The sequence below is a fragment of the Heteronotia binoei genome, chromosome 14, assembly GCF_032191835.1.
Source record: "Heteronotia binoei isolate CCM8104 ecotype False Entrance Well chromosome 14, APGP_CSIRO_Hbin_v1, whole genome shotgun sequence".
NCBI classification, from domain to species: domain Eukaryota; kingdom Metazoa; phylum Chordata; class Lepidosauria; order Squamata; family Gekkonidae; genus Heteronotia; species Heteronotia binoei.
Window position 1 is genome coordinate 11,812,991 of NC_083236.1, and position 23,786 is coordinate 11,836,776.

At 48.7% G+C, this 23,786-nt stretch overlaps 1 protein-coding gene across 2 annotated transcripts in view; it reads right to left on the minus strand.

Moving 5' to 3' along the window:
* LOC132582502 (sodium/potassium/calcium exchanger 3) overlaps positions 1 to 23,786 on the minus strand; it is an 85,494-nt gene that overhangs the window by 26,778 nt on the left and 34,930 nt on the right. Inside the window, exons 5-8 of one of the 2 annotated variants that reach the window (XM_060254097.1) lie at positions 17,644 to 17,718; positions 7,924 to 7,949; positions 5,409 to 5,462; positions 2,505 to 2,638 (exon numbers count right to left, since the gene is read on the minus strand). In XM_060254097.1, the coding sequence (XP_060110080.1) occupies positions 2,505 to 2,638; positions 5,409 to 5,462; positions 7,924 to 7,949; positions 17,644 to 17,718 (289 nt within the window). Of the gene's footprint in view, positions 1 to 2,492; positions 2,639 to 5,408; positions 5,463 to 7,923; positions 7,950 to 17,643; positions 17,719 to 23,786 lie in introns of both variants that reach the window. The other variant, XM_060254096.1, reaches the window with a different exon arrangement.

The window sequence follows — 23,786 nt, forward strand, 5'->3', positions numbered from 1 at the left end:
AAAGTCTCATTCATGTCAGATCCACACCCCTGCCCTAGAAAGCAGCCATTTTCTCCAGGGGAACTGATCTCTGTAATCTGGAGATGAGCTGTAATTCTGGAGGATCTCCAGGGGCCACCTGGAGGCTGGCAACCCTATCATCATTTGGTATACAGAAGAGCATTCAATATGAACAGCAGCTCAGTTTCCAAAATGACAAGAAGCTTCAAACTGTTCTTCCCACACCTTCTCTGAATAACAATTAATTTTTTAAAAAAATGTTGCCTGTATGTAAAATGCAGGGTGAAGTGCGCTAGGAAGTCAAATCCTTGCCTCAGCCACAAGTGCAAACGGTGGCTTTTGTTTAGACACATCACGAATGATCTCCTCCACAATGATTTATTACGCGTTCTGCCTTTCCTCCGAGAGTTCAAGATGGTGTTCTCAAGTGAGGGTGGTCAAGCCATTTAGAGAGCTTCGTATCAAACGGAGCTTCCTTCCTGTTTCAAGGGCATCGTGCTAACAACTAGACCTTACCAATGATACGCGATTGGTCATACCGCTCTTCCTGAGAAAATGTGAACGTAACAGCAACCCTCCAGGATCAGATCAAAGGTTAATGTAGTCCAGCACCCTCTTTCAAGGGCTTCTGACCGCCCCACTACATGAAAGCACCACCAACGGTTGCCCTGCCCCCCAAGTGCCTTCAAGTCACAACCATCTTATCATCCATGTTTATTTGGTTTAAAAGCTCATAAACCATGTACCAACAGTAGTATATAGCTACATTTAAAAAAGTTACAGTAAGGTAAAAATTAAAATGAGAATTTTATAGACTGCTTCCTTAGACAAGAAGAAGAAGATATTGGATTTATATCCCGCCCTCCACTCCGAAGAGTCTCAGAGCAGCTCACAATCTCCTTTCCCTTCCTCCCCCACAACAGACACCCTGTGAGGTAGATGAAGATATTGGATTTATATCCCGCCCTCCACTCCGAAGAGTCTCAGAGCGGCTCACAATCTCCTTTCCCTTCCTCCCCCACAACAGACACCCTGTGAGGTGGGTGGGGCTGGAGAGGGCTCTCACAGCAGCTGCCCTTTCAAGGACAACCTCTGCCAGAGCTCTGGCTGACCCAAGGCCATTCCAGCAGGTGCAAGTGGAGGAGTGGGGAATCAAACCCGGTTCTCCCAGATAAGAGTCCGCACACTTAACCACTACACCAAACCGGCTCTCCAAAGGCTGCAAAAATCTTCTGCAAAGGGCAGCCTCTAGTATGCTGCACTCACAAAAATAATACCGATTTAAACTACTCCGCCTGGCACCGGCTCTGGGTTTTTTGTTTTGTTTCTGTCTGTTCCTTACCTGACTTCGCCCTTACAGGAAGCTGCAGTTAGTTCATGGATTGGCTGTAATGATGGAATTTCTGAACGACATGTTTTTTGTCAGGGTGTTCACTGGGAGAACGTCAGGGATGTAATGAAGCCCGCAATGGTATTGGCAAGCTCTTTCCCCAGGGCTGGAGGGCACACAGCTGACTCCAGATGAAATCTTAAGGCCTTTTAGGACAGAGTTGAAAAGTTGCTCTCTATGGCAGTCCCCCCTCCACTCCTTTGCCTCACGATGGCCTTTGGTCAAAAAGACCTCCTAGTTAGTTTGGTTTTTTTTTAAGTAAGAACAATGGAAAACCTTTCAAAAAGCCATTTGCCACTGTCAAAAGTGGGATGAGTACATGCCCCATTAAAAACGACCCCCGTTTCAAATTGTTTCTAGCTCTCTGCAAGTACTGTCTGAAGACTTATTCATTACTCACCGCTGAAAAAAGTAATTGCATTTGCACATTTTTAATTGTTTAAATGTTTTAATATTTTATGTGTTTTGCCTTAGGGACTCTGATTGGGTACAAAGATGGCACAGAGATGTTTTAAATAAATAAATAATAAAAATATGTTACCTCTTATTCCTGTCTCTCTCCCTTCTCCCTGTCACCCCCCCCCCCCCAGCTTAAATGTTAAGCTTTTTAGGGCAGGCCTCTTCGCTGCTTGCCTGTTAGTCTGTGAGATTCCTGGAGAGAGTCCCTTTTCTAACTGCCCCTCGCCAGCAACATTCCTGCCTTCCCACCCACCAGGGATTCCATGAGAATAACCCTTTTTGGCCAATATGGTAAATTCGACAGAGGTGAGATGGCTTTTCTTTTTAAAAAGTGAACTAGAACAAAGGTTACTTATTATAACACAAACACAAGGAAATGCTAACAGGTAAGATAAACCTTTTCGCCCTGACCTGGATAGCCCAGGCAAGCCCAGTCTCATCAGATCTTGGAAGCGAAGCAGGGCTGACCCTGGCAAGTACTTGGGTGAGAGACCTCCAAGGAATACCAGGGGTGGGACGCAGAGGCAGGCAAAAGCCACTGCAGCTTGGTTAGCCTTTCTTTACTAACAGGACAATCCCAATCAGAGTTACACTCTTGACTTCGATGGACAGAACTCTGCTGAGGACCAACCATCAGACTTACTGGAACAGTTACCTTTCTTTAGCAATACCACTGTAGCATCACAATTACTGTTGTCATCAATCTCAGTGTTGTTTGCTAATCCGTTCACCATGTTCGTAGCGTTCTTTGTTCTTCGTTCAAAGAGGTGCTGTAGGCTGGCATTAAACCTATGCAAAGGAAACAGAATTTCACCTGAACAGCTGTCGCCTTCCTTCATTAAGTTGGTGCTGGACACTTTATAGAACCCTACCATTATCAGCAGTATAATTCCAATATGTAATTCAGCCCTCCGAAATGTATATCACATAATATCGTTTAACAATTAGGTGCAAAGGAAGACATAACATTTTAAATGAGCGCAGAGGTACTCTGAATGTACTTTCGCTGCTCTGAAAACAGACATCTCTTTTAACAGAAACACACTCTAGAAGAAAAAACAAACAAACAGTTCTGCAAGGTTCCTGCATGTAGTCAACTACAGAAGGTGTCTACTGGCTAGGATCTGTGACATCAACAACATACCTTCTCCCACAAACCATGCACCAATCTGCAACCGTTATGCAGTTGCCTGACAGAGGAAGGGAGAAATGAAGAACAAGAGTTGCTGGTAGGAACGGCAGTAGGGAGTGGGAACAAATCTTAGGAATCCAGCAAGAGATGGATATAAAAGAAGCTACTTTGCTTCTGGGTCATTTTCAGGACCCAGGCTCTTGTGTGGAGAAGGCAGCATGGTGATCAGCAGAGGTGTGGCCACCGACACCTTTGCATGAGGGGATCTGCACCCCATCTGCAGAAGCGAATGAGTCAGTCTGAGCGCACTACCTCCAGTGACCAGGGCTGATGGTATAAAATCTCAGCTATGAAGAAGATTCCTTCCATGGGAAGATTCCTTCCACTCCAGAATCTTCAAGCATGCTGAGCCTCTACTGATTGGCTGCGCTCTGACTCTCTTTGTGTGTGCGTGAAGTGCCGCCAAGTCCCAGCTGATTTATGGCGACCCCTCATGGGGGTTTTCAAGCCAAGAGATAGTTTTCCCTTGCCTGCCTCTGCACAGCGACCCTGAACTTCCTTGGTGGTCTCCCGTCCAAGCACTAACCTGAGCTGAGCCTGCTTAGCTTCCGAGATCTGATGAGATCAGGCCACTCGGGTAAGGCTGCAGTCATTTTTAGCCTGGCTTCATAGATGACTGAAATTGCCCCATCGTGTGCCTTTTTTCCTGTGGGCCTGTTTAGAGGAATGGTCTACAACATGAGAGACACGGGTGCTAGTCCTGCCTCCTCCCTCCATCGTGCTGCCATCTGGCATTGTTAGCGAAGGTTGTGCTCACTCCCAGCTTTTCTCGGGGGGTGGGGTGCGATCTGGACCTCCTCAGTCCTGTTTCCCACATAAATGCTTTCCCCCATGGGGCTATGCAGAGGGAGTCCACCCCCCCCCACCCCCGCCAAGTTAACTGGAGTGAATTTGTATTTCTTTCACAGATTTATAAACTCGCCTGTCTCCTGACACCTCAGGGCGGTTTGGTTTTGTGTTCTCTTTCTACTGCCTCGGTGTCTGGATCCCTTTTGCTTTGCTTCTGGGTCATTTTCAGGACCCAGGCTCTTGTGTGGAGAAGGCAGCACGGTCAGCAGCAGAGGTGTGGCCACAGACACCTTTGCATGAGGGGATCTGCACCCCATCTGCAGAGCTCATTGGCCGTTTGAAAGATTCCCAGAGCAGAGAACTCTCTGGCTCCTTCTCTCAGAGTGCTCTCTGAGTGAGTAAGTGAGTGGGTGGGTGGGTGAGTGGGTGGGGAGAGGCTGACATCAGGGAGAGTGCTGGCTGCTGCAAGCACTGATATGCTTCTTCTCTACGCTGACAAGAGGTGGGGTCAACATGCCACACAGTCAAGTCATCCTGACTGCCAGTTCTTGGAGTTGTGCCTTCTTGGAAAACATTAGTTCTCTGCTGGCACTATACAGGATAGCAAAAAGCTAACGTCAGTGATGTGTTGGCATCTAGGGCTTTGGGCGGCACTTCCTGCAGAATATGGCTGTAATTCTGCCCAAGTAGGGTGTTTACTTGCTGCTGAAATAAATGGGATTTAAGCATCCCAATTACACGCAGACTTGCAAGCCCATATTTCTTGATGGTCGACCAGTTTTCTCTCTATGTTGAACCGTGTGTTTCAAAGAGAAGGAATAAGAGCTGAACGGATGGTTCACATCTGCCTACTGGCCCTATTGCTTGGTGTGCTCCTTCCCATATAGGCAGGGCCAGCCCTAGGGCGCGAGGCAACCCAGGCAGACTCACACCCCGCTGCCCCCTCTGCAGCACCCCGCCCTGCCGTCCCCTTCCTTCCCACGTAATGCAGGAAGGAAGTGGGGAAGAGGCAGCGGCAGCCGCCGCTCTTTCAGCGGCTCGCTCGTCCTTCCATATGCTGCTGGCCTGCCCCTCAACCCTGCATTGATCGTGAGTGCGCCAGAGCTGTTTAACCCGCCATTCAGCTGATCGGCTGGGGGGGGACCTTTAAAGAAGGTCATTCACTCCCTCCCCCCCCCAGCTTAGGACGTCTGATCTGCCGAGCACAGGGACAAACTGATGGCTTCTATATCCACCCACCCCCTCTTCCTGTTTGCTCCTTGATTATTGGGGGGACCAGAACTGCTGGCTTCAGGATTGTGGCCAAAGTGAGCGAAAGGGTCTAACAGAAAGCAGAAGTTCATGCTTCTTGGAAAGAAATGCAGACACAGCTTCCCCTGGCTTCCTAAGTCACGTGATTAACGCTGTTAATTCTGATGTAACAAAATGGAAAATCAATTTGGTTTTATTAATTAAAAAAAAACAACGCAGTCCATTGCAGGCAACACACCTTCTCTTTGTCCTTATTTCTTATTCCACGGGAATTTTCTAAATCGGCATTAAAACTCCGAAGGGTACACAAAGATATATTGTACTTACTTCATGATGATAATGTAGATGGCGTACATCGTCACTAGCGTTAAGGACTCCCACCTGCAGTCAAACAGGGAAGAAAAGAAAGTCAAGGAATGGACCGGAGGACTCTGCGGGACTGAAGGGGATCCTTCCCCAGATGACCTCTGCCCGGGGGCCTCTACTGTCCTGAGGCCCAGGCTGAGATTTGGGGGTGGAGCCTAAAAGCTAAGGAGGGGTGGCCAGCAAGGGTTGCGGAGTCTCAAATGGGGCCCTGGAATGACGGAACTCCGTTTCTGGGGCTCATTCTCGTGGTGGCACGTTGAGGCCTCAGGGCCATCAGCCAGCCCACAGACCACTTCTAAGACTTCTGCGCATGCCTCCTCGGGGGGGAACACATGCACTAAAGACGGGAAGCACTAATCTGGCCCTAGCCTCTTCAGCATAATGCTAATTTCCCTGCTGCTGCTGTTGTTTAAAATGTTTTAGGGTATGGTTAGACTCTGACCCTGACTACACACAACCACAGATACCATATGGTACAATTCCTGGTGGATTCATGGAAATATTCTACCCTTATTACTGCTATGCAGTGAAATATCACTACATCCTGCTTAAGGGCATCCCCAGGCCCCACCCGGAAGGGGTGGGATGCTGGGCAACTGGCAACAGCGTCACTGGTAGATGAGTGGGTTGTGCACATGAAGCTGCCTTATACTGAGTCCGACTGTTGGTGCATCAGTCTTGACTGCTCTGCCTTGGCAGTGGCTCCCCAGGGCCGCATGCTGAAGTCCTTTGCACACTGACTGACTGATCCTTGGTCCTGGGACCTTTTGCACCCAAAGCAGATGCTCTGCCCCGGAGCCACAGTCATGGTGGAGCCTAGAGGGGTAGGGGAGACTGTTGTGGGAGTTGGCATCTGTTGGGCCAGAGGAGAAATCTGGTTTTGACTGATGCCTCATGGGTGGAGCCTGATGGACAAGGGAGGTGGGTGTGAAGGGAAAAGAAGCCCCCCCCCATTAAGCAGTTGGTCCTGGCCTCCCGTGCCCTCCTCTAATGACCTCAGAAGGGAGTGAAGAACCTGAAACTTGAGGTCAGACTCTCTGAGGACTGGCAGCTCTCCTGTGCTTCCTGCATGTAATTAATGCAAATGGAGACTTCCAGCTTGCAGGACAGCTTAGCCGGAGTCCATGGAGAACAGCACCCAAATCCAGTTAGTGCTTCTCACACAACCACCATCAAGGCTCCCCAGGATTCCTAGATTGATCTAAACCCTTCATTATGTGCATTCTTAAATGCAGCGCTATAAAGAATACTATGGGATATGAGAGACCGGTGATTGGATCTCCCATCTTTAATTCGTTTCAAACCTATCTGTGTGAGAGGAGGGGGAATCTGGATCAGGGCTGAGGTGAAGAAACTGAAGGGAGGGAATGACCCCTTCCTCCCTGTGTTGCCTGGACAGAAGTCCCCCTCACTTTGCAGTCACTATCCGGCCCCACAGGGCAAGGAACCCATCATTCCTCCCCCCACCACCAAAGCTAACAGGAAGCCCCTTCATCTTAGAGAAGCCCTTTCATTCTCCTGTTCTCTCTCATAAATCCCTCTCTTCTCTTTGCCACCATTCTCTAAATGAGACTTGAGTACAGACCCAAGGAGGATTTCCACGTGCAGAAGGGGAAAGGGGTTTTGCCAATATTTATTTATTTTGTTGGGTTTATATCCCACCCTATCCCAGAAATGGGCTTCTACCCCTTTCCCACTGCAGGTCTTGGGGAGGGGAGGGGAGGGGAGGGGACGGGGGGTCCCCTTAGGAGCAGCATTTCAGGGGCTGCAACAGGAAAGAGGAGGAGAGGAAGTTGCACTCCATTGGCAGGAAGCGCTTCTGTTCAAGGAGATCTTTGGTGGATCCAGATTAATTTCTTTTCAGAGACTGAAGGTTGGGCAACAGCCACAGCGGAATCACTGCATGCTGGCACACATCCTCCTCCCTTTTCCCCACCCCACTGTCATCTCTACTCAAACAGGGTTTGGCAGGTTGCTGCAGTGTTTCAAAAAGCTTCCTGACCTGTCGAAGCAGAGATCCATAGGGAAGCCAAAGTCTTTGACTCTTTGATGATCACTGATCCTGGTATAGCTAGAGTGGCTTACCCCAGGGAGGCTATTTTTAGCGACATCCCTATGGCGACCATAATATGCTGTCAGGCTGTTAAACTCCACAATAATAGCCATAAGAATCCACTTAAGTCTTTTCGTTTTGGCAGCTTCCTTTTCTTTCTTCCTCTGCTGTCATCTTGGAGGCACGCTTGTTCACAAAGGGTTGCTGCATTCACACAGACAGCTGGCTTTGACAGGCCTTCAGCAGAGGCTCGCCTGGCTGTGCAGAACTAGCTGACCCGGAAGTGCTAGAAAAGTGCACTTTCCTCCTCCACAAAGATGCAGAAATGTCCCCCTCCTAACTAGGGATCCCCACAGAGAAATACATTGGACCCTGAACTGCTCAGCAGAGCTTTTGTTTCCCAACAGCGGCACATCCACTTACCAGGAAACTTTTTCATCATAAATAAACTGTGGAGAAAATTTAAGACAGATACAGTGTCACATGAGGTTGTCCATGAAGCATCTCCTCCCATCACAATTTGCTTCCTAGTACAGATGCCCCGCCCCCATATTTCACACATTTCATGAGACCCAGCCTCTCCTTTCTGACCCAGATAATGTACACATAATACATGCCTCCTTTTATCATAAGCAACAGATTTCCGCCCCCCCCCCCCAGTAACTAATACAGAAAGCTCACCAAAAATAAGTAGCAAGAACATATGAACATATGAAGCTGCCTTCTACTGAATCAGACCCTGGGTCTATCAAAGTCAGTATCGTCTACTCAGACTGGCAGCGGCTCTCCAGGGTCTCAAGCGGAGGTTTTTCATGCCTACTTGCCTGGATCCTTTTTAGTTGGAGATGCCGGGGATTGAACCTGGGACCTTCTGCTTCCCAAGCAGATGCTCTGCCACTGAACCTCCGTCCCTTCCATGCTCTCCAGGGTCTCAGGCTGAGGTTTTTCACGCCTCTTTGCCTGGACCCTTTTTAGTTGGAGATGCCGGGGATTGAACCTGGGACCTTCTGCTTCCCAAGCAGATGCTCTGCCACTGAGCCACCGTCCCTTCCATGCTCTCCAGGGTCGCAAGCTGAGGTCTTTCACGCTGACTTGCCTGGACCCTTTTTAGTTGGAGATGCCGGGGATTGAACCTGGGACCTTCTGCTTCCCAAGCAGATGCTCTACCACTGAGCCACAGTCCCTCTCCTTAAGCCAGTATTGTCTACTCAGACTGACAGCAGCTCTCCAGGGTCGCAAGCTGAGGTCTTTCACGCTGACTTGCCTGGACCCTTTTTAGTTGGAGATGCCGGGGATTGAACCTGGGACCTTCTGCTTCCCAAGCAGATGCTCTACCACTGAGCCACCGTCCCTCCCCTGGATGGAGAAACAAAACATGACCCTGCCATTCACTTCCAGCCAGGACAAACCCTTCCACTCTTATCATAACATGAAGCAAGAAGGGCAGCTGTGTTAGTCTGCCTGCAGCAATAGAAAAGAGCACCTGAAAAATTTGAGGCAGGGGAGGAGCTTCCATGCAGCACTGCTCACTTCTTCAGATGCGCAATATCCGAAGAAGTGAGCAGTGACTCACAAAGGCTCCTCCCCTGCAGCCACAAATTTTGTTAGTTTTTAAGGTGCTCCTGGACTCGGGCTCTTTTCTACGTTCTCACACCCTGTCTGTTTTCTCCATCTGCCTTGGTGCATGATGTCTCTTGCAAATGATCCCTGGGAAATATTAAACAACTCGAAACAACTGCCTGCCCAACTAATTGGTCGGCGGAGATGTAGCAATACATTGCTTGGAGTTGCTGTGCACCGGCCCCAGCTGTGTAGCCCCAAATGGCAGTGGTTCTACAGGGTCTCAGGCGGAGGAGGCGGGACTTCCTTTGAGGGAGCAGCATAGGTTCCTGCTGGAAAACAACTTTCATTCACTCGCTGAGTCTCATCCGCTGAGCTGGAGTAGCTGATTTCGCACTAGGGCTTGTTCCGGGTAGAGAGCCCTTTTGCCCCCGGGGCTTGTCTCCATTTTCGCATAAGCTACCCCAGAGCTGCGAGTTGGTGCGCTGCTTTTCTGCAGCAAGCAGAAACCGCTTGTCAGAGGAACTCGCTTGCTGCGGAACTCGCTTGCTCCGGGGCAACTTGTGCGAAAATGGAGAGAAGCCCCGGGAGCAAGAGGGCTCTCCACCCACAACAAGCCTAGTGCGGAATTGGTACAAATGTTGCAAACCGCCCTGACTTTCAATGCAATATGCAGGGGATGAAAAAAAGGAAAGCGATGAGTTCTAGAGGAAGAGGAGTTCAGCTGTGGCAGAGCAGGGGTGTCAAACTCATTCGTTATGAGGGCCGGATCTGATATGAATGAGACCTTGTTGGGCCGGGCCATGTCTGGTTGGGCCAGGCCATGTCGGGCAAGGCCAGGTGTATACCTATTTAAGATTAGGCAGCAATTTATAAAGGGCACAGACAAACACAACTGAAGATTTTTAAAAACAAACAAACTTAAAACATGAAGAAGAAGAATTGCAGATTTATATCCCGCCCTTCTCCCTGAATCAGAGACTCAGAGCAGCTTACAATCTCCTATGTCTTCTCCCCCCACAACAGACACCCTGTGAGGCTGGAGAGGGCTCTCACAGCAGCTGGCCTTTCAAGGACAACCTCTGCCAGAGCTATGGCTGAGCCAAGGCCATTCCAGCAGGTGCAAGTGGAGGATTGGGGAATCAAACCTGGTTCTCCCAGATAAGTGTCCACACACTTAACCACTACACCAAACTGGATCTCTATTTAACATGCTTAAAATATTAGCACTCATTGGTCTTAAAGTTGCTTTCTTTGTATTTCTCCCATGCAACCCAGGGAATGGGGCAAAGGAAGCTCTGGCTCTTTCCTTCCTTCCCCAGGGGACTGGGAGAAGCCTCAGTCAATAGAACAGGGGTGGCCAACAGTAGCTCTCCAGATGTTTTTTGCCTATAACTCCCATCAGCCCCAGCCATTGGCCATGCTGGCTGGGGCTGATGGGAGTTGTAGGCAAAAAAAAATCTAGAGAGCTACTGTTGGCCACCCATGCAATAGAAGGAAGACAGACTTGGCTCAATAGCTCTGCTGTGCAATTGAGAGAGCCTGGAAATACAAGCTCTGCCTTCCCCCCTCCTTCCTCCCCAAGAGAGGAGCCTCAGCCAACGGAGAAAACAGAGGTTTTGCTCTGTAGCTCCTGTGTGATTGAGCAAGCCTTGCAAAGCAAGCTGTTATGCAGAAGGAAACAAGACAGAGAGAGAAGGAGACAGATGACAGCCAGTTGCTCAGGGGCCTGATAGGAGACCTCCGGGGGCCTGATTCAGCCCACCGGGTGCATGTTTGACACCCCTGCCCTAGCCATTTCCATTACAGATATATAAGGTGAAGGACACGTCTCTGCAACAGAAGGGGACAGAGACTTTTTAAAAATGAAATTCAGAGATCCTGGTTAACAAATTGATGTACATGGCCGAGGACCTGCCTACCTCAGGGACCGCCTCTCTCCATATGTTCCCCAGAGAGCACTGCGCTCCAGTTCACAAAATCTCCTGGAAATCCCTGGGCCTAAGGAGGCCAAACTTAAAACGACCAGGGAGCTGGCCTTCTCTATAAAAGCCCCCCCAATGGTGGAATCAGCTGCCGGAGGAGGTGCGGGCCCTGCGGGACCTCAATCAGTTCCGCAGGGCCTGCAAAACTGCCCTCTTCCAAGAAGCCTTTAGGATGTAACCAGAATAAATATGACGCTGCCGGATAAATAGAGATTGCAGCACCGCTGAATTGTTTTAACTTTTTAAAATTAATTTATATTTGTACTTATATTGTTATCGATTTTATCTGTCATTTGTGATACCATGATTTCGTCTCATGTCCTGTAAGCCGCCCTGAGCCTGCCTCGGCGGGGAGGGCGGGGTATAAATAAAATTTTTCTTACTTTACTTACTTACAAGAGCAAAGTCTGAGTCTCGTGCCACATTTAAGCAACAAAGCTTAATTCTGGGTATATGCTTTCGAGTGCATGCCCAGGACTGAACTTTGCTGGTCTTCAAAGTGCCCCTGGACTCAAATTTTGTTCTTTTGCTTCAGACCATCACTGATCCACCTGGAGCTATACTGGTGTCATGTCACATTGATATAACAATGTTCTGCTGCCAATTTAAAAAAAAAAAAACCTGCAAAGGCCCCAGTGCCCCAGGGGTGTGGCTGATGCTGGGGAGTGGGACAGGGAAACTATTGGAAACCCTGTCATGGGGAAGCCCAGTTGCCACTGTGCTTTATCTGCAGGGAAACCACTCAAGCTCAGCCTCCGTGGGGACCACCCCCGCAGACCATGGGACTAAGGGACACTGACTCCCAAGAAACCGGCAGGCCTTTTTAAACGAGGAGGGGGAGGGAGCCTTCTGAAGGCCTCCGCTATTAGTAAAGATAAAAGCACGTGCTTCTGAGCCCTGGCATCTATGCATTCCAGATTGTGCTGTTTCAGCTGCAGTCAATGCAGCGGCGAAGCCTGCCTCTTAAATTCCAGCACCCTTGGTAAGTCGTCACTTGCTGGGCGAGCAAGTGGCTTGAAGTAGTCTTCAACTGAACTCTTCATTTTCATGGCGGGGCTTCTTGTCAACTCTCCTGCAAAACGGCCAGTCTTTGGGACAGGAGAGGATTTGAACTTGGGCCTCCTACTCACAGGCGTCGTGCTGCACACTGCCCTGCTTCTCCGCCTGTGTCTGCTGCGCTAGCCCAATTCAAAAGTGCCTCCTCCTCCCATTTGACATCTGAAATGGTAAAAGTCCCTAATTAATTCAACTGCCTCATTCTGCGTCCGTCCAGACCAGCTGCAGTACATGAAAGTCACCTCTAGTCTGCGCTCACGTCCTGTGCCTGCTTTCCTTTCCTTTCCGTTTCACGCCTCCCTCCCCAGCTGCTTTGGCACGGATGGATGCAAATGCTGCACTGGGTAGATATGCGTTGTCACTCTTTCAGCCTTCCGCTGCTCTTATGGTCAGAAAAACAAAACAAGAAAACAAAGTCCCAGCCATCTGCACTGTAACTGGCTTCTCTGCCAGCTCTTGGCTAACTCCCAAAACGACAGGCCTTAGTCCTGTGCTTTTGTGCTACAGCAAGGTTTCCACATGCCAATACTACGGCGTGTAGAAAGGAGGCCACTCTTCCTTAGGATTTAACCCCCCACCCCACCCCCATAAACTAACGATGTGCAGAACGCTCTGGGGTCTGGGAAAGAGGGAGGGCACCAATACTCCCTCTAAGCTGTGGAGTCTTGTGAGCAAATGCTACTTCGTGAGCCACTGACTTTAAAGTTGTGAGCTACTGCCTAATTTAGTTTGCTCTGGGGCCATTTTTCCTGAGCTAAGACAGAAATGTGTGAACAGGAGGCCAAACAACTGTGAGCCAGCTCACACTAACTCAGCTTAGAGGGAACACTGGAGGCGACCAGTCTCCTTTCTGCGCTGTGTTCAGTGAGATGGGAGGCTAATAGTAACCTGTGTCGCAAGGTGCTCTCAAATTCTTTGGGAAGCCAATCTTGGAATGTTTATTTCTTTTTAAAGACATATATTCCCCCCGTGGCCATGAATTAATTTTTTTTAATTTTAGATCTCTCTTCTGCCGTTTCCCCGAGGAACTGAACGCGAGGCCATCAGGTTTCTGCAAGCTGTGGGTCACCTGGCCCTTCTGCCGGCATCAAGAGCTACGGTTACAAAGCAAGCCGAGGGATGTGGGGCCGGGGCTACAGGTGACTCCAGTGGGACTCACTGGGCAGGAGGGTTCTACAGCCACTAAAGCTGAAAGCCCCTTTCCCTCTCAACTCTCTGCCCAAATGAATTCAGCACAAACTCTGGCTTTTCATCATTTTCCCTCGGTCAGCTCAGACATTTCCCAGGCCCCAAACAATTGCTCAAGGGCGTATGAGTGGTCACAACTACGTCCACAATCCAGTTAGGATCACACGGATGCGGCGATTGCAGAAACAGGTGTCTCCGCAGTGGTCTGTCTCCTTCCTTTTTTACATTATGTTTCATCTCCTGCATTCAGAACAGCTCTACAGAAAAACCACCGGGTAACAACAAGAACTACCGTAAATGAAGCACCTGAACAGTGAACAGCCACACAACCTCTGTGCCTCACAGCAAGACAGGGATCAGTGGGTGCCTTCTGCAAGCGGTGCAATCACAGCAGCTGTTTTTCAGCAGCTGTGAACTTGCAACTAGGACTAGCTGCATCTGTCTCCCCTGACCCCCTCCCCAAAGCTCTGCTCCTATGACTACATGGATGGCAAGGCTGCCAGGACCTCCTGGGCACGTGCCCTCACCGGCCTTGTATCCAGCCAGCAGTAGCACGGGCCAAGGTGGGGAATGCCAGTCCCCTCCCATGCTGCTGAGGACCAGTAATGAGCCAAATCCCTTCCCAGGATGGCAACCCTCCTCACTGTGTTGCCCCAAAGAGTCGCTTGGATGGCAGGGACAGAGCACTGGCCCAACCACAAAGAATCTGGTGGGAATAAGAAATATGTTCATCGCAGCACCAGAGGTCACCAGACAGTGCACCAGCGACAGCTGGTGGTCCAGTGGCCACTGCTGCGGAACAGTCTACTGATTTTCAAAACAGAGGGGTTTCCTAACTGAGCAGATTCCAGCAGATTATCCTGAGATCCACTGGCTTTCCCTGTTGCTAACAAAGAAGGACTGTTCCTTTTTTCAAGTATGGGGTAACAACAACTGCTTCATGCCTCCTCCTGAAGTTATTAGTTGGATGAATATTTGCTGACTGGACGGGAGTGGGATGAAACATGTCCCTGAATCACAGCAGTCCAACCCAAAAGTCGCCCTAAGAAATGAAAGCCTAAGGTTTTGAGCATTTGAAACATGCGTGGATCCTATGACATCCTTCTCTGGTTTCTCTCAGGATGCTGTGGAGGCATCCTTCTGCCACTAGCATGTTTGCCTGTGTCAGGGTTCCTTGAAGGACACTAACCTTGTGCTCATGGAAGGGTCAGCAGCAGAGGAAGGGAACACCATGGCAGAGAAAAGCAAAGCCTCTGCAGTGGTATGAGGAGAGTGATGTCTTTCCCTATGAAGAAAGGTTGAAACGCTTGGGGCTCTTTAGCTTGGAGAAACGTCGACTGCGGGGTGACATGATAGAGGTTTACAAGATAATGCATGGGATGGAGAAAGTAGAGAAAGAGGTCCTTTTCTCCCTTTCTCACAATACAAGAACTCGTGGGCATTCGATGAAATTGCTGAGCAGACAGGTTAAAAGGGATAAAAGGAAGTACTTCTTCACCCAAAGGGTGATTAACATGTGGAATTCACTGCCACAGGAGGTGGCGGCGGCTACAACCATAGCCAGCTTCAAGAGGGGGTTAGATAAAAATATGGAGCACAGGTCCATCAGTGGCTATTAGCCACAGTGTGTGTGTATGTATAAAAGACTCTCTATGGGTGTTTCTAGGTCGCCGCACTTCAAAAAGGATATTATAGCATTGGAGAAAGTCCAGAAAAGGGCAACTAGAATGATTAAAGGGCTGGAACACTTTCCCTATGAAGAAAGGTTGAAACGCTTGGGACTCTTTAGCTTGGAGAAACGTCGACTGCGGGGTGACATGATAGAGGTTTACAAGATTATGCATGGGATGGAGAAAGTAGAGAAAGAAGTACTTTTCTCCCTTTCTCACAATACAAGAACTCGTGGGCATTCGATGAAATTGCTGAGCAGACAGGTTAAAACGGATAAAAGGAAGTATTTCTTCACCCAAAGGGTGATTAACATGTGGAATTCACTGCCACGGGAGGTGGTGGTGGCTACAAGCATAGACAGCTTCAAGAGGGGGTTAGATAAAAATATGGAGCAGAGGTCCATCAGTGGCTATTAGCCACAGTGTGCACATATATGTGTTTGTGTGTGTGTGTGTGTGTATATATATATATATAAAATTTTATATATATGTATATTTTTTTGGCCACTGTGTGACACAGAGTGTTGGACTGGATGGGCCATTGGCCTGATTCAACATGGCTTCTCTTATGTTCTTATGTCATAAATCTAGGGTTTCAAGTCACCATGCGACAGCAGAAGAGAAGTTTTACTTAATGTGATTCTGACTGCACAAAAACTGCTAGAAGACCAAAGACTGTTCCCCTCCCATCCCATGCGTGATGCATACAAAAATCCAAAAATTCACTTTATTTTTTCTAGATTTAGCAATCTATAAGCCATACACCAAAAATATTTTGGAATTAAAAACAACAGCAAAGAAAAATTTTGCTACATCAACCATACATGCTTTACAAAAGCCACTCAGAAAATAATCTTAATGTATGGGTGTCAGAAGTGACTGAATAACTTAACCATTTTGCAAGCAATTTCCTCCTGGCAACGGTGTGTTATCAAAAGTTTTTTTTTTTTTAAATCAGACATTACAGTATCATCTGGAAATTCAGTACAATTTGATAAATGAGAAAAAATTACAGGGTACAGACGTTTTTCTCTGCTTTGGCATCTACACATGAACACACATGAACATATGAATTCAGACTTACACTGAATCAGACTCTCGGTCCATCAAAGTCGGCATCGTCTACTCAGACTGGCAGCAGCTCTCCAGGGTCTCAAGCTGAGGTTTTTCACACCTACTTGCCTGGACCCTTTTTAGTTGGAGATGCTGGGAACCTGGGACCTTCTGCTTACCAAGCAGATGCTCGACCACTGAGCCTCCCCTAAACTTTTGGGGAAGCATCTACACAGCATTCTACTCTATTTGTGTTCCAATCACCCTTTCCCTGCCTCCACCAGGGGCGGCCCGATGCCCCATGGTGCCCTAGGCAGACTCATTGCCTGGCACCCCCCCAAAAGTACCCCCCATGCCTCCCCTCCACGCCTCCCTTCCTCCCTGCTGCGCCGCCTCCTCCCTCCCAACCTTTCCCCACAGCACATGGATTTCAATGCTGGAACTGGCTCTACCGCCGCGTTCGGGCTCTCTAAAGCCCCCCTCCTCCCGCCTGATCACTGGGTCGGCGGGCAAAACTGCGCCGCGGGGCTGCGCTCAGTCTGTCAGGAGCAGCGCCCTGAAAAGGTGCCTCCGCTGCCGCTGACTCCTTTCCCAGCCAGGAAGTGGGGAGGGGAGGAGTCAGCGGCAGCAGAGAAGCCCTTTCAGGACGCTGCTCCTGACAGACTGAGCACGGCCCGACCTGGCCCCGCGGCGCAGTTTTGCCAACCGACCCAGTGATCAGGCGAGAGGAGGGGGGCTTTAGAGAGCCAGAATACGGTGGTAGAGCTGGCTCTGGCATTGAAATCCACGTGGCATTGGGGAAGGGTCGGGAGGGAGGAGGAGGCAGCACGGTGGGGAGGGGGGAGGTGTGGAGTCACGGGGGGGGGAAGTGAAAGGAAGAAAAATGGAGGGGCGGGTGGCAGCAGCAGTGGTGGCGGCTGGCGGGGGAGGAGGCAGGCAAACTAGGTGCTTGCCTGGGGCACTGGGAGGGGGTGGGGAGCCCAATTTGGTGCCCCCACCCTCCCGGCGCCTTAGACAACCGCCTAGTTTGCCTAGTGGCCCTGGCCTCCACTATACTCTTTCCCAAGCCTATTTTGCTATGAAAAGAACACAGTCCTTATGGATCAAGCCACTTAGAGAAGAAAGGGTGCATGTTCAAAGGGCCCTCCCCCATTGGCACCATTTTGCTTCCATCAACCCTTTAGGGTCACCATTTTCTCCGCTGCACCACTGTAGCACTTTGCAATTTACCATGTTTTTAAAAGCCTCTGAAAAGTTTCTGGTGATGTAGTGGGGAAAATGTAGGGGATATAGCAACTGACAGAGGAAAGCATGCAAAAAATCTCATACGTGCGTGCTTTGTTGCCAGTGCATAAGCCTTTGCTTTCACAGCAGAAATAAAAGCAAAAAAGAGAATCCCAGCTGTCTGAGTTCAGCCTGTTTTTCAGTCCTTTATGAATGGAAATCAAACTCAGGACAAAAGAAGTAAAATTTGAAATTATAACGCGCAAACATTTGTTAAACAATGAGGTTCAGGGTGTTATAGCCATCCTCTCCAAAAAGCAAGCCGACAGTACGCAATTGTGGAACTCCCACATTTTATTTACTCTATGAAGAATTTTTCGCAGGAAAAGCAATTGCTGAGCACTTACCAAAATAAGTGCAATGACAGAGAAGGTATAGTAGACTGAATCCCTCAGGAGACACCAGGATGAAACAACGACGACCTAGTAAAACAAACCAGAAAGCAAATGAGTAGGGCCTGCTTCCAGATAAAAAGTCATACTCGTATCAAGGTGCAAGGGAGATTCTACGGATCAGTCAATTCTGCTCAGTTATCCTGATAGATGCACTGCTGGGGTAGAAAAACCACAGTTCCACAGATGTAAAATGCTGCCCTTATTGTTTTCCATTAATAGTTGTCAGCCTGTGAATTTATACATAGGCAAATGTACATAAATTCCAGTCTAAATGCTTAAAACATTCTTCTGTTACCAAAACCCAAGATAAGTAGAAAACTAAAGAAAGAACAGGTCGAAAGATGAAAATGTAACTGTTTTGCAACTACAGCTGCAAAACAATGGGTGTGGGGGGGGGGTGCCACAAAATGAATGAGAAAGGAATTAGTGGTTGACAGACAAAATGTAAAGGTACGTTAAGACATATCCTAAGGACCATAAATGAGAGAAGTTAATGGATTCCAAAATTTTGGGGTACAATTTCAAGAAAACTGCAGAGACTTTTTTGCTTGGATTACAATTAGAAACATTTCCAAAGGAGGATAGGACTTTAATTTGGTACTTGCTCTCAGCTGCTAGGACATTATATGCACAGCTGTGGAAACAAGAAAAAATACCAGAGAAATGGGATTGGATTATGAAAGTTTTATCGTGGAGTGAGATGGACAAACTTACTAGAACTCTAAGAGACTATGATTTAGATATATTCAAAAAGGAGTGGAAGAAATTTAAAGGATATATGGAGAAAGAGTGGAAGGTGAAAAGACACTGGACAATCTTTTAGTATTAATGAGAGAAAAAAATATATTGAACTTTGATCGGTTAGTAGTACCTTTAGGATTGAACTTAAATCTGTAACTCCGGGGAAGTCAACATTGGAGGGAGGGGGGATTGAAATATCATATGGGTTAGTACTGAAAATTTACAATTAAGTTTTGTAACCATATGTTATCAATAAATTGTTAAAACACGAGAGAAGTTAATGGGACACATCTCTCTCCCATCCCCCATTCCCTGCAGCCCCCTGAGTCTGAGTCACTGGATGATCAGGACAGAATGCAGGGAAGGGGGCTGTGTGTCAAAAGGAAATGGCAGAAAGCTCTCCTTCCCCTCTTTAGGGCTCTTCCACAAATGGACTACAAGCTCACACAAGAGCATACATGTGCAAGGCGCAGTTTTTACAAGTCCCCCTTCCCCTTCCAGCCCTCCATGCTCTAGTTCCCTTGATAGTTTTTCAGAACAAGCAGAAGAGGGAGAGAAGGGCATCAGTGAACTTCTTCCATTCACTGGATCCAACCTGTTACGCTACCTCCTGTAATCAGCTCTGTTTACCTACCAAGGGTACCTGTTATGCTGAAGAGACATGTTTGGATTTTGAAGGCTCCTGACTAGGAAAGCAGGGACAGTATTAAACCTTTTGACAATCCATTGGGACATATCAACCTGCCGGCAGCGCCCTCCTCTCCTCAGATGCTGTTTACCACCAGTGGATCGATCACACAGGCACAGCTGGGCAGGGGATCTTCAATGTCAGGGATCATTCTTATACAATCTTGGTGCTCCACTTGTCAACAGAAGAACAGGGAGCAACTGATACAAGGGGTTGCCCATACAACCGAGATGAACTTAATTTGGTAGAAAACAAACAAAACAAATAGAAAACCCACTTCTTTCCCAGGCATTTTTGTTGGCAGGACTGCCACCAGGTCTGAGAGGAAGTCAACTCATCTTTAGTCAGAATGTGGCCATGTTATTCACTGCCTGTGGAGATCTGAACTGAGAAAGGACCTTGACAGTTTATCAAAATATAAAAATGTGGCTACTGACCACATTTTAGATCCGCTCACCTGCCGTCTCCGGGACAGCTTAAACTGCCCGTCTGTAACTAGCCGTTGTGAACTTTTGGCACCCAAAATCTCTCTCTCTCTCTCTCTCCCCCCCCCCCTCCTTGCAAGGCACACTAGAAATGATTCTAGTCGATATACTAGAATATACTATACAAGCAGGCCCCAGCTCACCATGACAGCTGTACAGATTCCACAGCAAATCATGATTTCTATCGGGGTCCACAGCCGGCATTGGTACCCAGGCATTAGCTGTGGTCAATGACCCCCTTTCACCTTAAGCCCTCTGGCACATGAACAGAACTCAGGAAAGGGAGAGGAACAGCCTGGTTTTGGAAAAACGCAACAGCATCAAGAGTATCTCTTGCTCCTTCTGAATGTCTTCAAACCAGGAGCAACCGACTGACAGTCCCCCTGAATTCTCTGAGGGGGGAGAAACGGGGGGAGGGGGACACACGCAGTTCTCACTGTAGGCATGAAATGAAAAACTCCTTTGCCCCTTCTGAGTTCTCTGAGTAGACTAAAGGATATGAATATTGCCAGAAAGAGAAGAACGGCCATTTCTGGTGCACGGGTGACCACAACCGTGGATTTGAACGGTGAGAATATAACTAGAGAACTAGCGACTTGCTGGGGGAACTTTCAGAGGAATTGCTTTTTCCTGTCTTCCATCATGTGATCAGAACACTTCTAAGTCTTGGTCTCCTTTAGGGCTGACAACTCCTGTTTGTAAAGTTGCTGGAGATCTGGGTGGTGGAAGAGAAGGAGCTCAGGGAGTATATGATGCCATGCAGTCTCCTCTTTGAAGCTGCCACCTCCTCCAACAGGACCAGTCTCAGTACATCCCAGTGGCGAGCAGCTACAGAGCTTAAGGAGACACACACACACACACACACACACACACACACCATGTTCTCTCTAAGCTCCACAGTGTTGTGAGCAGAAATTCTACCCTGTGAGCAAATAAGCAAGTAGCGTTAAAGTTGTGAGCAAGTCTACACCGAGTATCATATAAACTAGTTTTTAAGATTACCTCCATAACCCTGTAAAATATAAAAAAATCTTTTAAATTATATTTAAACTATATTTTAAGAATAATTTAAACATTATAAGAGAAAACAGAATCAAGTCAAATTTCACCCACCCCTTTTCAGTATTCTGGTAAATCTGTTCTTTGGAGAACATGTCTACCTGCCTCAGCCCACTCCATTAGTAGCTCTTGCCTTGGACTCTCACCTTGTGCTGAGCCTTAGAAAATGTTCCCAGCACTCATTGGGGGAGGGGGGGGGAGGCTTTTGCAGTCTACTTTGGTTTGTTTGTTTTTTAACTGAAATATGACAACCAGCATTAAAAGTTCAAGTATAACCAAGGAGACTCAGGGTGTTTTCGCACTTACCTTACGCCGGAGCGACGTCCCTCTTCACCGCGCAACGTCTGCGCGGATTTCGCACCAACTGCTCCGCAGAACCCGGAAGAGCCGCAAAGTCCCACGGCTTTTGCGTTGCAAATGTAAACTGGTTTTTGGCGGTTTATATTTGCGACGCAAAAGCCGTGGGACTTTGCGGCTCTTCCAGGTTCTGTGGAGCAATTAGTGCGAAATCCGTGCAGACGCTGCGCGGTGAAGAGGGACGTCGCTCCGGCGTAAGGTAAGTGCGAAAACACCCTCACTGTCAGAAGTCAGACTGACCTAACAAACAGGAAGTGGCTTCAATGTTATCAACCTGCCCAAACTACTTATTTATTCAGATATTTATATCCCACTTTTCTCTTCAAGGCAGTGTACAAATTATACTGAAAAGCATAACAGGGGTGTGCAAAAAAAAGCCCCTTTCCCCCCACCTCCACTGTTGCCTATTACGGTCCTATAGGCATCATGAAGATTCAATCGGAGAGTATCTCAAGCTTTGGGGAGGCGACTTTTTGAGGCACCAAATTTGCAGCACAGCAAACCTCCCCAAGTTTCAAAAGGAGTGGGCCAGGGGGCCCCAGAAGGAGGTGCTTCCATCCTCCATTGTTTCCAATGAAGAAGACAGAAGAAGATATTGGATTTCTATCCCGCCCTCCACTCTGAAGAGTCTCAGAGCGGCTCACAATCTCCTTCCCCTTCCTCCCCCACAACAGACACCCTGTGAGGTGGGTGGGGCTGGAGAGGGCTCTCCCAGCAGCTGCCCTTTCAAGGACAAGCTCTGTGATAACTATGGCTGTCCCAAGGCCATTCCAGCTGGTGCAAGTGGAAGAGTGGGGAATCAAACCAGGTTCTCCCAGATAAGAGTCCGCACACTTAACCACTACACCAAACTGGCTCTCCCTGGAGGATGTGAGCTGAAGCAGAAATTTCTGAGGTGGCTGTTAAACTTTTGTGCATCACTACACCCAGCACAGCTTAGAGGGAACTATGCACACAGTTCCCCTGCCCAACCTACCACCTGTGCTCCAGCGCACCACTGGGGAAAGTGTGCACTGGAAATGTATGTGGCTGTGAGCACAGGTGGTAAGAAGATTCCCAAGCAGGGGAAGGACACCTAGGCGGGTGGGGCACATGGGTGGGAACGAAAGGAAGTGCAAGTGGGGGTCCTGGTTGTTGTGTCTTAGAAGGAGAGATTGGATTTATACCCCACCCTTTACTACCCCAAGGAGTCTCAGAGCGGTTTACAATCTCCTTCCCCTTCCCACAATAGACACCCTGTGAGTTAGCTGGAGTTGAGAGAGCTCTGACAGAAACTGCTCTTGAGAGGAACAGCTCTGTGAGAACTTGTGACTGACTCAAGGAAGGTCACATCGGCAGGTGCATGTGGAGGAGTGGGGAATCAAACCTGGTTCTCCCAGATAATAGTCCACACACTTAAACACTACACCAAACTGGCTCTCTAGTGGCTGAATCCTGGAGCTGGCTGTGAACCCCTCCAGAACAAGGGTTCACAGGGCCACTGGGGCCTGCCCTTCAGGTCAAGGTGAAGGTCTAAGTCACAGTCCAGGGCTCACTATGTCTGGGTTTGCAGATTTCGCAGGGGCACACTGGCCCCAACGAACAGGTGGATGGATCTAGCAAAGCCTGCTATTCAGCCTAGGGCTTAAATACCCTGATCAAGAAACTAGCCCTACCTGTTCCTGGGCTTTCTCCAGTTAGGGCAGGGGTGTCAAACTTGCAGTTCAGGGGCCAAATCAGGCCCCTGGAGGGCTCCTATCAGGCCTCCGAAGCAACTGGCTGTCATTTGCTTCCTTCTCCCTCTCTCTTGCTTCCTTCTGCATAACAGCTTGCTTTGACAGGCTTGCTCAATTGCACAGGAGCTACAGAGCAAAACCTCTGTTTTCTCCATTGGCTGAGGCTCCTCTTTTGGGGAGGAAGGGGGGAGGAATAGCTTGGTTTGCTGGGCTCTCTCAATCACGTTTTAAGCATTTAAGTTTTAAATATATATATATTTGTGTTTGTCTGTGTTCTTTATAAAATTCACATCTCTGCTACCTGATCTTAAATAGGTACACACATGGCCCAACCCGACATGGCACGGCCCCTCAAGGTCTCATTTATGTTAGATCCGACCCTCATAACAAATGAGTTCGGCACCCCTCAGTTAGGGCTTGATTGAGGCCCAAGCCCTGTGAAGAAACAGACCAGAGCATTGATATGGCTCAGTGGCAGGAGCTGGAGCTGCAAACCTGAGACTTCTCTGGCATTCAGATCCCTCTAAATGGGCCCACAGTTTCCCTGCTCCTGCTGGGTAGGAAACTAGCAGGCTGGTGGTCCAGGTTTTGTCCTAAAGCTGCCCAGGATCTGGCAAGATGGCAGCATCTTCTTGAGCTGAGGCTTCAGGAGCAGCCCCTCTGCCAAAGCCTGAGAGTCCAGGACCTCTGGGGCCAGCCCAATGATGCTGGGTATCTGAGCCCTCCTATCTTCCCCTGGGACGGTCATTAGATCCTCCTTGGAAGAGTCTGAGTCTGGCCCAGGAAGGGTCCTAACATTTGTGGTGGAGGCCGCCCGGGCACTTTTTGCCTACCCCCAACACTCCCTTCCCAGAAAACAACCTGTCCTCCAGGCGATCTTGTAGACTAGAGCGCAGCCATAATTCTGGGAGAAGTCCAGGCCTTGAAGCTGGTAACCCCAGATGGGCTTTTTGAGCTGGTGACATCACTACTCCCCAACTTATCTAAAATGCACGATTGGAGAGCAACATCTGTATCCCACCCCACACTCGTTGGCCTCCCGCAATCAGC